Source organism: Zeugodacus cucurbitae, chromosome 3 (assembly GCF_028554725.1).
Source record: "Zeugodacus cucurbitae isolate PBARC_wt_2022May chromosome 3, idZeuCucr1.2, whole genome shotgun sequence".
NCBI lineage: Eukaryota > Metazoa > Arthropoda > Insecta > Diptera > Tephritidae > Zeugodacus > Zeugodacus cucurbitae.
Genome location: NC_071668.1, coordinates 312,576 through 324,727, shown reverse-complemented (window position 1 = coordinate 324,727; position 12,152 = coordinate 312,576). Strand labels below are relative to the sequence as shown.

Sequence of the window (12,152 nt, the reverse complement as noted above, 5' to 3'; positions counted from 1 at the left end):
TCATATTTTTTGTTCGCCTCCATACGAATATGCGGACTCCTTCAAAATTGTCCCTTGAAAGTAAAATTTTAAATTTTGTATTATGCCCTGGTCGAAAAGTTCGATTTATGGAAGGAAATTTGTAAGAAATTTGACTTCTATTGCCAATTTAAGAGTTTGAGTTATGGAGAACTTTGAGTTATGGAAGATTGAGTTATGGAAGTAAATTTGTATGAAATTTGGTTTCTAAACGCTAATGCCAATTCAAAAGTTCGAGTTATGGAAGTTCCACTGTATATACATTTGCTAACATTTATAATACCAGTACACATTTAACTAAAGCATATTTCTGAAATAGCAAATCAAAAACTATTTCGTAATATATGCAAATTTGAAATTTTCAAATTCCACCTATGTACTCTTGTGTGTTTAAAGATTTAATATACATACATATATATCTGTATGTACCTACAATAGTAGTTGTGTATGTACATATACATACATTCTCAAATGCAAATGTTATGAATTGGACACTTGTTGCTCTACAATCTAGATTTTGAACGCTTGAGCGAGTTAAAAAATAAATTAAATCGCACAGTATCCTTAACAGAGAGGTAGATTTGACAATTATCTCGATATAAGTATAAATACACATGCATTTGGCGGATATTTCGCAATTGAATGTATACATGTCCAAACATCCATATATGGAGTAGTCGCAACCCAATGGCAAATTGTGTACTCAAATACCAAGCTTCTCTCCCTAGCACGACTCTCTTAAGCGACAAGTACCCATAAATTTACTATGTATTTTTTCAAGTTGTATTTATATATTGGCTATTGGTTATAGCCCTATTTTCGGCAGCAATATGAACAGCCAGAGGGGTACTACTGTCAAATACAATCAAAGGAAAGGCTGCAAGACAAAGGTGTTTGACCATAAGAAGACTGCTACCGCGATCATGTTTGGATCTGAATTACAATACATACATATATCAGCGTAAATTCTTCTATGAAAGCCTAGAACGCCTTTCCCGACAAAACCTTCGATAACAGCCCAATACTGATTAATTTCGACGACAAGTGTCGAAAACAGTAACAAAATATATTTATCTAACAGCTGAGCCGTTTGAAATTGAAGTATGCACTATATGAAGTATGATAAAGGTCGCCAATAACTTTGGAATCAGCTCGCTCAATACTGCATTCATATCACATTTGAAAATTATTGTGTGACTACAATTGGGCTCTTTCGGCACTTTTTAGTTTTAAGGATGGGCCATTTATTTCCTATAGAGTTATTTCCAAATTTTTGATATACTATGTAAACAATTTACTGTGAAATAGCGCTTGCGTATTCATATTATATATACTTATACATATATATATATATGTATGTACATATGTATCCATACATTTAGAGAAATTACTGAAAATTTTTGTCAATTTACTTAACTAATTTTGACATGTGTGTGCAAAATAATAAAAAATCTGATATTTGGTAATTGGTTAAAAAAATTGATAATTGAAAGTAAGATTTAAATAATTGCAAATACATTCTTCATATTGTAACATACTTGTGTCTCGATTATCAGTATAAAAGTATATAATTTAAAAACAAATTAAACTTATTTAGAACAATATGGGTACATCCATACATACATAAACATAAACAAAACTATGCGCGCTGTTTTATTTTAAAGAGAGCTACATACATATATGTATGTATGTACGCATTTCTACCAATATGGATGGGCGCTCAAGCTTGAAGCCATTGTTTACCCTCATACAGGAGAGAAGTTTCGAATAGTGCATGTATATGGAAGTACGTATGCATACGTATGCACATAGATACATACACACATATGCATATGGAAGCATATGTATATGTATGTACATATGTACTTCATAATATTTTTGTGACGCTGAACTGTCAGATACCGAATATCCAAAAACGTATTGAGCCACCACAATTTAACATATAAATATGTATATTGACTGAATAGAAAGCGCGGGTGCAAGTGGAGTCGAAGGCACAGATATGTAACTCGTGCAAGGCAATAGTGAATCGTCAAAACTGCCGACCGGTTGCTGTCTGGAGACACTCGTACATTTACCAAACAAAACGTGGCCGCACCTCAGAGAGTCTACTCAGTTTGTGTGAAGCAGTCCGCGTGTATCTTCTTGGCGTTCAGTTCAGAAGCGCTAACAAAAGTTGAACTGTTAGTGAATAGCTACGTGAAGCCTACGAAGTAAATATCGCTTCAGTATTAAAATTAATTTTTGTTTTAAATAATGTAAATTCAAGAAAGTGAAGTGAAAAAAGTTTTACTTACAATTGTTAACCTAAACCTTTATCAAAAATAAATTAATTACGAAATGGCTAACGAGGTTCCTGCAAAAGGCAGCATCTTAGGAAGTAAGTAAATAAATTGAATGATTACCGCCAAATAAACCGTTAAACAACCATGTCGGTCATTTCATACATTTAAATTACTCTATTGTTATAGTGTATAGTTTTTGAACGAAAGTTCTTCGTCAATGTCACCTTCTTGTATTTTAATGTTACACACCATTATTATGAACGAGGTGGGGTATAGAGTTGTACATTCAGGGTTTGACCTTAAGAATGATAAAAGGTCGTTGGTAGCAGCAATGACAGATGGCCGCTTCTATATATATATATATAAATAACCCACGTAAGGGTATTGTAATGCATTTCTTATCATTATTATTATTATTATTTATTTATTTTTCAAAAATTGCAATTGCGTGAGAATTTGTGTCAAACACAAGGTATGAGATCACGGATGGATACATACTGATGTACCCGGTATTTACATACTCACGCATGTCTTTCATACACACAAACTTGTGTAAATTAACGTTTTTGCCGAAAATATATATTAATATTTCCTCTCATCCCTTGATTTCACGGGCAAGGTCATTTAAAAGTCATTTTGTATAAATAAAGATAATTATTAAAACCTGACAGTAATCTCAATTTGATCAAAAAGTGCAAATAATTAAATTGAAGTATTGGGGAAGTTTATGTATAATTTATGGAATGGAAAACAAACAAAATTTGCGAATTAAAAATCATATTAATAAATAATAAAAAAATAATGCCACAGTACTAGCAAAGTTCTGCACTGCAAAACTAGAGTATTACCGCTTAAAGATAAACGTTCTCAAAGGGTTTTATTTCCAATTAACAATATATGACGACATGTATGAGAAACTGATTTAATTATAAATTTAAAAACTCTACAACCACAGTGTTATCAGTAAATACAAATGCCTTTGATGTACTTATTAATTGTTACGACTTATTGCAGTGAAGTCTATATGTAAGATGATTAATTTGAATATTAAAAAAAATAATGGAAATGAAATGGAAACCTAACATAGCAATATTATTTTTATTGTACATTATTCTGTAAGCATCCTTGTTTGTCTCTTGTGTGCTTTTAACCGTGTACTCATATGTATATACATACACTCTGGAATCCAAATGAGTCCGATTTCCGCAGCATTTTATTTTTTATTTAAATTACCTAATCACTCATTACCATATGCCCAATTGTTGATCGACAATTAACAGCAACAATGCAATGGTAGCAAAGCCAACACCACGCATCTACTCGCAGACATACACGTATATGAAAATGCGAATTTATTATGTATGAAGGTGAGGGATTTGGCATTTTAACAAATTGTAATCAGTCTGTACCTTGTGGCCGATAATAATTAATTACCTAACTTACTTCGTCAGTGAGTTTTGGTCTTTTGACGGATTTGCATCTTATGAGCAAATATTAAGGATTAATAATAGATATATGTATGTATATTCATATGTATATATGTATGTACATGTTCGCATAAATAACCGAATCTAAATTTTCATAACATACATCATTACATAAAATACATGAACACAACTTCATTTGTTTATTTGCAGAATGCTTACCTGCCCGTTACATATTGGCAGTACTTGGATCTTGTGGTATGGCCATCATTTATGGCCTCAAAGTGAATCTCAGTGTTGCAATGGTGGCAATGTTAAACCATACCGCCATTGAGGCAGGACATGCTGTTACTCATGAAGTTCATAATTCCAGTCTAATTCCGGTTTCACAGGTAGAGGTGTGCAGTAAGCCCGGCAATGGAAATGTAACCAAACAAGAGGTGAGTAAATACATATTTTAATGTTTGCGCGGATTCCCAAAATGTTAATGAACATTTAGTGAGTTGATTATATTAGCTGCATATCACTTCAGTCATGTACATGCATTTTGGTTTTCTATTCCAAGATCAGGTGATAAAAATATGTACATACATACATATGTGTATATACATTCATATGTACATTACCGACAAATATTTTTGTTGATTCTCAAATTGAGATGCATTTGAGAATCAACCTTAATTTCAAATATCAAACCTTTGTCCTCAAATGCATTTTAATTTGAAAATATATCCATTCTCAAACAAAAAGGCACATTTTTAATATGCAATTTTCCTTTGTTTTCAATTTGGGAATTTCAAAATCTCCAACATTTTCTCAAATATGGAACTAGAAAATGGTTTTTCTCAAATTATAAAATGATGGAAACAAATTTGAGAAAAAGCCTTTGAAAAGGTTTGAGAAAATGTTGTCTTTGCATAAATGTTGAACTTGAAATTGAAAATTAATATTTTCTCCAACGTAGGAGAATTTCAATACCAATGTTTGTTGAGTTACCTTAAACTGTATTATAACTGATATCGTAATTATTTTCTTTTAGGATGGACCATTTATTTGGAGTGAAGGCATACAAGGAACTTTGTTGAGCTGCTACTTCTGGGGTTATTTGGTGTCACAAATACCAAGCGCACAAGTAGCTGAAAGGTTTTCTGCTAAATGGGTTATGTTCTTCTCAGTAGGAATCAATGTAATTGCGACCTTGCTCACACCGATTATGACAAAGGCACACTATGCCGGTTTAATTGTAATGCGTGTCCTGGAAGGCGTAGGAGGTGGAGCAACTTTCCCAGCTATGCACTGCATGATCGCCGCATGGGCACCACCCAATGAACGCTCTGTCATGTCGACCATAATATATGTAGGAACGTCCTTTGGTACGGCCATTTCCATACTCTTAGCTGGAGTTTTGTCAGCACAATGGGGCTGGGAATCGGTCTTCTACTGGATGGGTGGTTTAAGTGCAGTCTGGATGACCTTATGGATGTTCCTCATACAAGATAATCCGAATAAACAGCGTTTCATCAGTCCAGAAGAGCGCCTAATGATCACTTCACAGTTGGGAACTGAAAACACCGCATCGAACGAGGAGCACCCACCAGTTCCGTGGAAGAAAGTATTGACATCCATACCGTTTTGGGCTATTTTAATTGCTCATTGTTGCAGTAATTGGGGATGGTATATGTTCCTCATCGAAATACCATTCTACATGAAACAAGTTTTGAAATTTGATGTGTCAAGTAATGCTCAGTTCAGTGCATTGCCCTACTTCCCAATGCTTATTTTAAGTATTTTGTTGGGTAAAACTCTGGACACATTGAAAGCCAAAGGTAATTAAAAATCAAATACACTTGACACACTGAAGATCGACTTGTTGCACAATCTATTTCCTGATTTAAATTTCTTTTCGTATTTCTTTTCTTTATTTTACAGGGAAAATTACTATTACTACTGCACGTAAAACTGCAACTAGTATATGCACAATTATACCCGGTGTTTGTCTTCTAGCATTGTGCAACATCGGTTGTAAGCATACAGCTGCCGTTATAATCATGACAATCGGAATCATTGGGATGGGCGGCATGTTTTCTGGATTCCTTTCTAATCACATTGATATTGCTCCTAATTACGCTGGTACACTGGTTGCCATTACCAACACTGCAGCAACAATTCCCGGCATCATAGTTCCAATATTTGTCGGTTTTATTACAACCAATAACGTATGTTGTTAATTTCTTTATTTCTAATTCAAACAAGAATATGCATGTATGTTTACTTTATTATTTTTTAGCAAACAATTGATGCTTGGCGTGTTATTTTCTATGTAACTATTGTACTTTTCGCCATCGAGTTCTTGGTATTTGTAGTATTTGGCTCAGGCGAGGAACAATCTTGGAATAAGATCGTGAAAAAAGAAGGAAAGGATGAATCGACACCATTGAAGGCTCAACCAGTAAAGGACAATGTGTAAACATTTTCAACATTTTCTAAAAAACTCAATGAGTTTAAGTTACCTTAGTTGTTGTTAATTTATACATTTTTTAGTTAGTTTTATGCATGTACCAAAACTCATTTCAATATATGTTCATATGATATATAGTAAATGTCATTGTGGGTATCTATCGCTTTGGTAATTAAATGTTTATGCTCACCTACTTGTATACTGTTTAAAAGTACAAAGACAACAAGAGATTTGTAAGTTACATATGTACGTATGTATAAAACTGAATAAAATATATCTACATACAAAAAATAATCTTAAATTGTGTTTACTTTTCATAGTAAAAATATATACATATCTTACTTTAAGTGTTGTATTTTAAAAATCCTTAAATTTGTATTTACTAAAGAAATTTCGCTAAACAGTCGTATTCCACGTATGTATATTTGTATAATATATATTTGTCTAATAAATTTTTTTAAACATTAAAGTAGTGAAATTAAACAACATATAAGTATTCCACAACCGTAAATAAAAATAATTGAAACCAAAGCAAAAATCATAATAATAAGAAGAATTATATAGACGTTCTTGTTTTCTTATTTTTTATACGTTCTTTGGCATATACGTTCTTGGATACAGCCTACGGATGGTAAACTGTTATAATTTTAGGCGGTAGTCATCTGACAACAGAATGTATAAAATATATGTATGTATAACATTATATTGTATATATATACATATCATACGTTCTCTGTGAAAACCTTTCAGCTGTGGATTGTTTACTTTTTTACAGCTGATAGTTTCGATACTCCCTTAGGACTGCCTTCACAATTTAATTTCTGTTGCTTTTAATTGACAATTAATTATTATGATTAAAAATAATAATCCAAATAAACTAATTAATATATATATAATACCAATCTAGCAATTTTAACCATTCACATTTTTTAATCGTCTTCCATATTTTAATGAAAAAATAAAAATAGTGAAATCAAAGCAAATGCTTCTAAAGTGGCTTCTTACACATGTGTTTAACAGCTGGTCCCTGATTTGACAGCAGCTATATTTCACTAGAAAACATTTTACCAGGAGAAACTATAGTTTCATAAAGATATTCTATCTATCTTTAATAAAATATTTATATTAAACATTTGATCAGAATTAGAAACTTAAATTTTTGGTTATGTGCCGGTAACATTTTGTAGGAATAAACGTCTTTAAAAAATGTTAAGAGTTAAAAGCCTTGTTTATTTACATACGAGATTGAAAAGCCAGCGATGGGTGCGTTTATACAATAGAAATGTTCCATTATTATTACATAAAATTTAATTGTTGCAGGCATTTAAAGGCAAGAAAACCCATACTCAGCGAGCTCTAGAAAGTTTCGATGATTTCTATGGATCAGTTTTTGGTATTCGTTGGAAAAACATTCGAGCAGCATTATTAACAGAGCATAAATATATAGCGGTAGTAAATAACTTCGGAGATCCTGATAAAACTTGCAATGGAATGGAATTAAGTGGTAGGAAATAATTTAAGACGAATATCGAATAATGTGCAATATATTTACCTTATAGGTGCTTTAAATATAAAATCATTAACAAAATTAGTTGGAGATCGACTTGGTCACAATAATAAACTGTCGAAAAATGGAGCAAGTAATACGCTAGATGAAAATTTACTTAAAATACTATCTAGGCAAGAAGAACGAGAAAAATATTCGTTATATCCTATGGGTTCTCAAACGGAAATGCCCGATCAGCTACAATTCAAAACAGAAAGCTGTGTTGAATTACAAAGCAGTTCTGAGAGTGAAAATAACCCGAAATATATTGAGAGTCTTGAAGATGCATTTGAAAGGGATGCTCAATTAGCAAACAGCCGATTGATAGATCCACAATATGGGACAGGGGGCTTGTATGAGTTTATACCGGCAAACAAAATAAAAGGGATGGAGGATTGGATACCTGAATCAGACCATTATAAATACTATTCCACATATACTGATTTTCCTCTAAAATTTGAGTTGGAAACAGAGTTTTGTTTCCCAGAGAATCTTAAATTATACACTTATGAGGTTGGGAATTGTTCTGAATTTAGTGCACCAAAAAAATGTGTAACAGGTTAGTAAATTTTTTTAGCAACATTTTAATATTTTAAATGCAATTTATTGTTTCCAGGTGTGCTCTCACATTACCTATTAGATGGTGCATCAGTGTTGCCGCCATTATTCTTAGATATAAAAGAAGGTGAGCGTGTTTTAGATGCTTGTGCTGCTCCAGGTGGAAAATCACTTATAATGCTCCAAACATTGTTCCCAGACGTATTGATATGTAATGATATTCAAGAGTCGCGTCTCAATCGAATTCGTAAAGTAATGCAAGAGTACATATTTGACTATAAAGAAAAATGGGAAAATAAACGAATAGTTCTCAACCAATGCGATGCTAAATATATGGATAATTATGAGAGCTTTGATAAGATTTTAGTAGATGTACCATGTACCACGGACCGCCATTCCTTGACCGTAAATGATAATAATATTTTCAAATCGACTCGTATTAAAGAACGACTACGGATTCCAGAGCTGCAAGCTGATATCCTACTGAATTGTTTACGACTGTTAAAACCAGGGGGCAGTCTAATTTATTCAACATGTTCGCTTTCACCGGTTCAAAACGATGGCGTTGTACATATGGCCCTACAGAAAGCCTTCAACGAACATGGTATAACCACTACAGTTAAAGATCTAAGTTACATAATTAGATTATTCGAAGACATATTTAGATTCGAATATCCTAAAGTTCTAAAATACGGACAAATGGTGCTTCCTTATTTACCAGCCAACTATGGTCCAATGTATTTTTGTAAATTAACAAAAAATATGTAGTTTTACAAAAATAAAGTATATTTTTTTTTTGCATAAGTAAGTCAAATAGCAAGACAATTTATAATCAGATTTTTTTCTTTTTCTTTGGTTTGTTGGGCATAGGTCCGGGAATTTTAAATACCGTGCTGAAAAACGGAAATTTACTGTAGGAAATTATCAAAATTATATTAGGTAAATTTAAAAACAACTTACTGACAGGTGGTGCAAATAGGACTAAATTTGCAAAATACTGAAAAAACCAAATTAATATTAGAAGTAACCAATATATTAATCTGTATATAAAAACTTACTGGATAAGCACACTGAACAAACGTAGCCAATATCAATCAACTCCCGATGACAAAAACAAGCTGCTCTGTAGTCAACTTTTATCGCAGGAGGGAGTACCAACTTTTGACGCATCTGTGGATCGGGCAAAAAAACCCATAGTAAATATTGTAATAACCCATCTAATTGCGTAAGGCGTAGATATTGACCGCCCGTGATATCACAACCCTGTTGCAACAGACTCATCGTCTTATCCATTGCGCAAACATCGATTGTAATACCTAGTTTCTGAGCCGTAAAGAACACATTCATATATGTCATGTACTGAGAAGCGCATTCATTACTGCCTGTTACAACTAGAATGCGGGAGTGCAATTTTACACCTGCAGCAGCATTACGTTGTATCTAAAATATGATAGGACTCATTAAAACATAATTCTGAATTTTAAAACCTGCTTTTCGCGAACTTACTCTGGAAATATAGCATAAAGCCATTGCCATGCTGCCTGCTAAAATACTTTCACAGGGCGCATTCAATTTTGGTGCGTTTGTAATAATATGGCTTAAGCGTTGTTTGACAGTCTTCTCGACCAAACTGAATACTTCATATTGTCCATCAACCTGACGAATATCCAATTGTTTACCTGGCAAAGGATACAAGAAGTCACTGAAAGACATATGGACCAATTAAGATTTTAATTAATATTAATATGCATGTTAAGATTTTCATACGTGGCGTGATGATGGCAGGAAAGAACAGCTAATTTATTTTGTGAACATTGCATCAAATGTGCATTGCCAAAGGCAATAATAGCGTCCACACATTGAGTAAGTAATTGCGGATTTTGGCGTACGATACGTTGTGATGGATTAGTGTCTAGCACAATCACCAGTAAGCTAAATTTATTCGATTCTAAAAAAGGAATTATAAATAGTAAATGTAAAGAAGTAAAAAGAAAACTCACCATCATCCTGTTGTTTATTCATTTTAGGATAATTTTCTGATGTTAACAAAACAAATTGGGATGCGAATTAAAAACCATTATACATACGTACTTTTTTAAGATATAATATTAGGTATTATTGAACATACCTTATTTTGACAATCAGCTGATTTGATGTTTAAAGTGAATCAAAATCAAAAGATTAAAGATAAAACAGTTTACAGTTTACAGCAACCACCAAGCGATAAAATAAAAATACGCCTCCAAAATGCTGGTTCTTGTTCTTGGTGATCTTCATATTCCACATCGTTGTGCCAGTTTACCGGCGAAATTCAAAAAGTTGTTAGTTCCAGGTCGTATTCACCATATACTTTGTACTGGCAATCTTTGCACAAAGGAAACGTACGATTACCTCAAGACACTGGCTAATGACGTACACATTGTTCGCGGAGAATTTGATGAAAATTTGAGTTATCCAGAGCAGAAGGTAGTAACAGTCGGACAATTTCGAATTGGATTGTCACATGGACATCAGGTTGTGCCCCGTGGCGATCCAGAAGCTCTAGCATTGATTCAACGGCAATTAGATGTAGATATATTAATATCGGGTCACACATATAAGTTTGAAGCTTATGAACATGGAAATAAATTCTACATCAATCCCGGATCTGCTACTGGTGCTTTTAATCCTCTGGACATGAATGTAATACCATCTTTTGTACTTATGGATATTCAAAGTACAACTGTTGTGACATATGTATATCAGCTTATTGGCGATGAAGTGAAAGTCGAGCGTATTGAATACAAGAAAATTTAATATGGCTTATCTTGGATTGCATCATAGAGAACACTCCCATCTGATGTGCTAAGCACAGCCGATAAGCACGTCAATATACTACATTAATTACTTGTAAATGTGCGTTCGCATGTACATTCATAAATTATACTAATATTAAAAATATATATATCCAAAAATGTGTACGGTTGTATTCATATAGTATGAGGATCATTCCCTAATATAAAGTATGTTAATTATTTCCAAAATGTGCAACAATGTTGAATAAGAATTAAGATATTTTTAAATTAATACTGGAACATTACCTGGTTTCAAAGATCTGCGATATTTGCTCCGTTTTATCGAAACATACTCACCCAAATCAATTTTTTTCTCAATAAAACGTTTGAATATGTTCATGATGCTGTATAAATTTGAATTTATTTAATTACCAATGCATAAAATTTAATACAATTATATCAATTACGCATATTTTTCCGATTACATTACACTCGCTTTCAAGATTACTAAATACGCATATAATTTGACTTGAAAACTCGTAATATTGCAGAAATTGCTTTTAATTGCATTACTTATTCAATACTTGTAATAAGACCTATTAATGATTTTTAGAAATTAATGCAAAAATATCAATATTATTTTTTTAATGTGATAAAATAAAAACACAACTATCAATATATATTTAGTAGTTTTAATTTCAAAACATACAGACGGGTATAATATGCCCAATTGGCACTAAACAAACTGTAATCTTAAAAAAGTTTGTTTTGTGATCTTTCGATTAAAATTTGTGTGTTCAACACCGATGTTTCATAGTATGATTTGCTTATATAAAAATGATTTGGAGTAGCAAAATGATTTTTATAAATATGTATGTTCAGTTTTTTATTAATAGTCCATATTGCATATGCCTTGGATGAAAGTTTTTGGCGTTTTTTTTTTTCATCTACGGCATTAAGTGATTTTAACCCAGACTTTCCACGCAAATGGTTTTCAGTGATTGTCCCGAAATGGTCGTCTTGAACTGCTCCGGCAAAGCCAATTCGTTCTGCATTAGGTAGAACACAATTTTATTATATTGATCTCTA

At 32.6% G+C, this 12,152-nt stretch overlaps 5 protein-coding genes across 8 annotated transcripts in view; 3 read left to right on the top strand and 2 right to left on the bottom strand.

Annotated features, from left to right (window-relative positions):
• The first annotated feature begins 2,098 nt into the window (after positions 1 to 2,098).
• Picot_6 (sialin) lies at positions 2,099 to 6,479 on the top strand. The gene is made up of 5 exons (XM_011180117.3): positions 2,099 to 2,398; positions 3,941 to 4,167; positions 4,767 to 5,553; positions 5,657 to 5,943; positions 6,015 to 6,479. Exons 1-5 carry the CDS (start codon positions 2,359 to 2,361, stop codon positions 6,192 to 6,194), a joined length of 1,521 nt encoding a protein of 506 aa, XP_011178419.1. The 5' UTR covers positions 2,099 to 2,358; the 3' UTR covers positions 6,195 to 6,479.
• Positions 6,480 to 6,979: 500 nt separating this feature from the next.
• On the top strand, positions 6,980 to 9,126 carry LOC105209608 (5-methylcytosine rRNA methyltransferase NSUN4). 2 transcript variants are annotated; one of them, XM_029038668.2, is made up of 4 exons: positions 6,980 to 7,448; positions 7,506 to 7,686; positions 7,745 to 8,290; positions 8,348 to 9,126. In XM_029038668.2, exons 1-4 carry the CDS (start codon positions 7,392 to 7,394, stop codon positions 9,055 to 9,057), a joined length of 1,494 nt encoding a protein of 497 aa, XP_028894501.1. In that variant the 5' UTR covers positions 6,980 to 7,391; the 3' UTR covers positions 9,058 to 9,126. The 2 variants fall into 2 exon arrangements, with proteins under 2 accessions (XP_028894501.1, XP_011178394.1); XM_011180092.3 differs by having other exon boundaries at positions 6,982 to 7,448; positions 7,506 to 7,689.
• Positions 9,055 to 10,556, bottom strand: LOC105209609 (general transcription factor IIH subunit 3). Its single transcript, XM_011180094.3, has 7 exons — positions 10,418 to 10,556; positions 10,290 to 10,325; positions 10,057 to 10,237; positions 9,796 to 9,991; positions 9,348 to 9,729; positions 9,250 to 9,286; positions 9,055 to 9,182 (listed from the first exon to the last, which is right to left on the bottom strand). Exons 2-7 carry the CDS (start codon positions 10,309 to 10,311, stop codon positions 9,122 to 9,124), a joined length of 879 nt encoding a protein of 292 aa, XP_011178396.1. The 5' UTR covers positions 10,312 to 10,325; positions 10,418 to 10,556; the 3' UTR covers positions 9,055 to 9,121.
• On the top strand, positions 10,537 to 12,007 carry LOC105209611 (vacuolar protein sorting-associated protein 29). The gene has a single exon (XM_011180095.3). The coding sequence runs from the start codon at positions 10,537 to 10,539 to the stop codon at positions 11,083 to 11,085; it is 549 nt and encodes a 182-aa protein (XP_011178397.1). The 3' UTR covers positions 11,086 to 12,007.
• LOC105209612 (adenylyl cyclase-associated protein 1) overlaps positions 11,736 to 12,152 on the bottom strand; it is a 24,426-nt gene continuing 24,009 nt past the window's right edge. For all 3 annotated transcript variants that reach the window (XM_054228077.1, XM_011180096.3, XM_011180099.3), the window contains one exon: positions 11,736 to 12,112. In XM_054228077.1, coding sequence (XP_054084052.1) covers positions 12,029 to 12,112 — 84 coding nt within the window. In that variant the 3' untranslated portion in view covers positions 11,736 to 12,028. The remainder of the gene's footprint in view (positions 12,113 to 12,152) is intronic.

Bases quoted from the DNA above. Each gene is read 5' to 3' on its own strand.
- Picot_6 (XM_011180117.3), top strand. From the start codon at position 2,359: ATGGCTAACGAGGTTCCTGCAAAAGGCAGCATCTTAGGAA. The intron at 5,554-5,656 runs GTAATTAAAAAT...TTTATTTTACAG, and splicing joins GGACACATTGAAAGCCAAAG to GGAAAATTACTATTACTACT. The intron at 5,944-6,014 runs GTATGTTGTTAA...ATTATTTTTTAG, and splicing joins GTTTTATTACAACCAATAAC to CAAACAATTGATGCTTGGCG.
- LOC105209608 (XM_011180092.3), top strand. From the start codon at position 7,392: ATGTTAAGAGTTAAAAGCCTTGTTTATTTACATACGAGATTGAAAAGC. The intron at 7,690-7,744 runs GTAGGAAATAAT...TTTACCTTATAG, and splicing joins CAATGGAATGGAATTAAGTG to GTGCTTTAAATATAAAATCA. The intron at 8,291-8,347 runs GTTAGTAAATTT...TATTGTTTCCAG, and splicing joins ACCAAAAAAATGTGTAACAG to GTGTGCTCTCACATTACCTA.
- LOC105209609 (XM_011180094.3), bottom strand. From the start codon at position 10,311: ATGAATAAACAACAGGATGATG. The intron at 9,287-9,347 runs GTAAGTTTTTAT...TGGTTTTTTCAG, and splicing joins TTGTTCAGTGTGCTTATCCA to TATTTTGCAAATTTAGTCCT. The intron at 9,183-9,249 runs GTAAGTTGTTTT...TCCGTTTTTCAG, and splicing joins CCTATTTGCACCACCTGTCA to CACGGTATTTAAAATTCCCG.
- LOC105209611 (XM_011180095.3), top strand. From the start codon at position 10,537: ATGCTGGTTCTTGTTCTTGGTGATCTTCATATTCCACATCGTTGTGCC.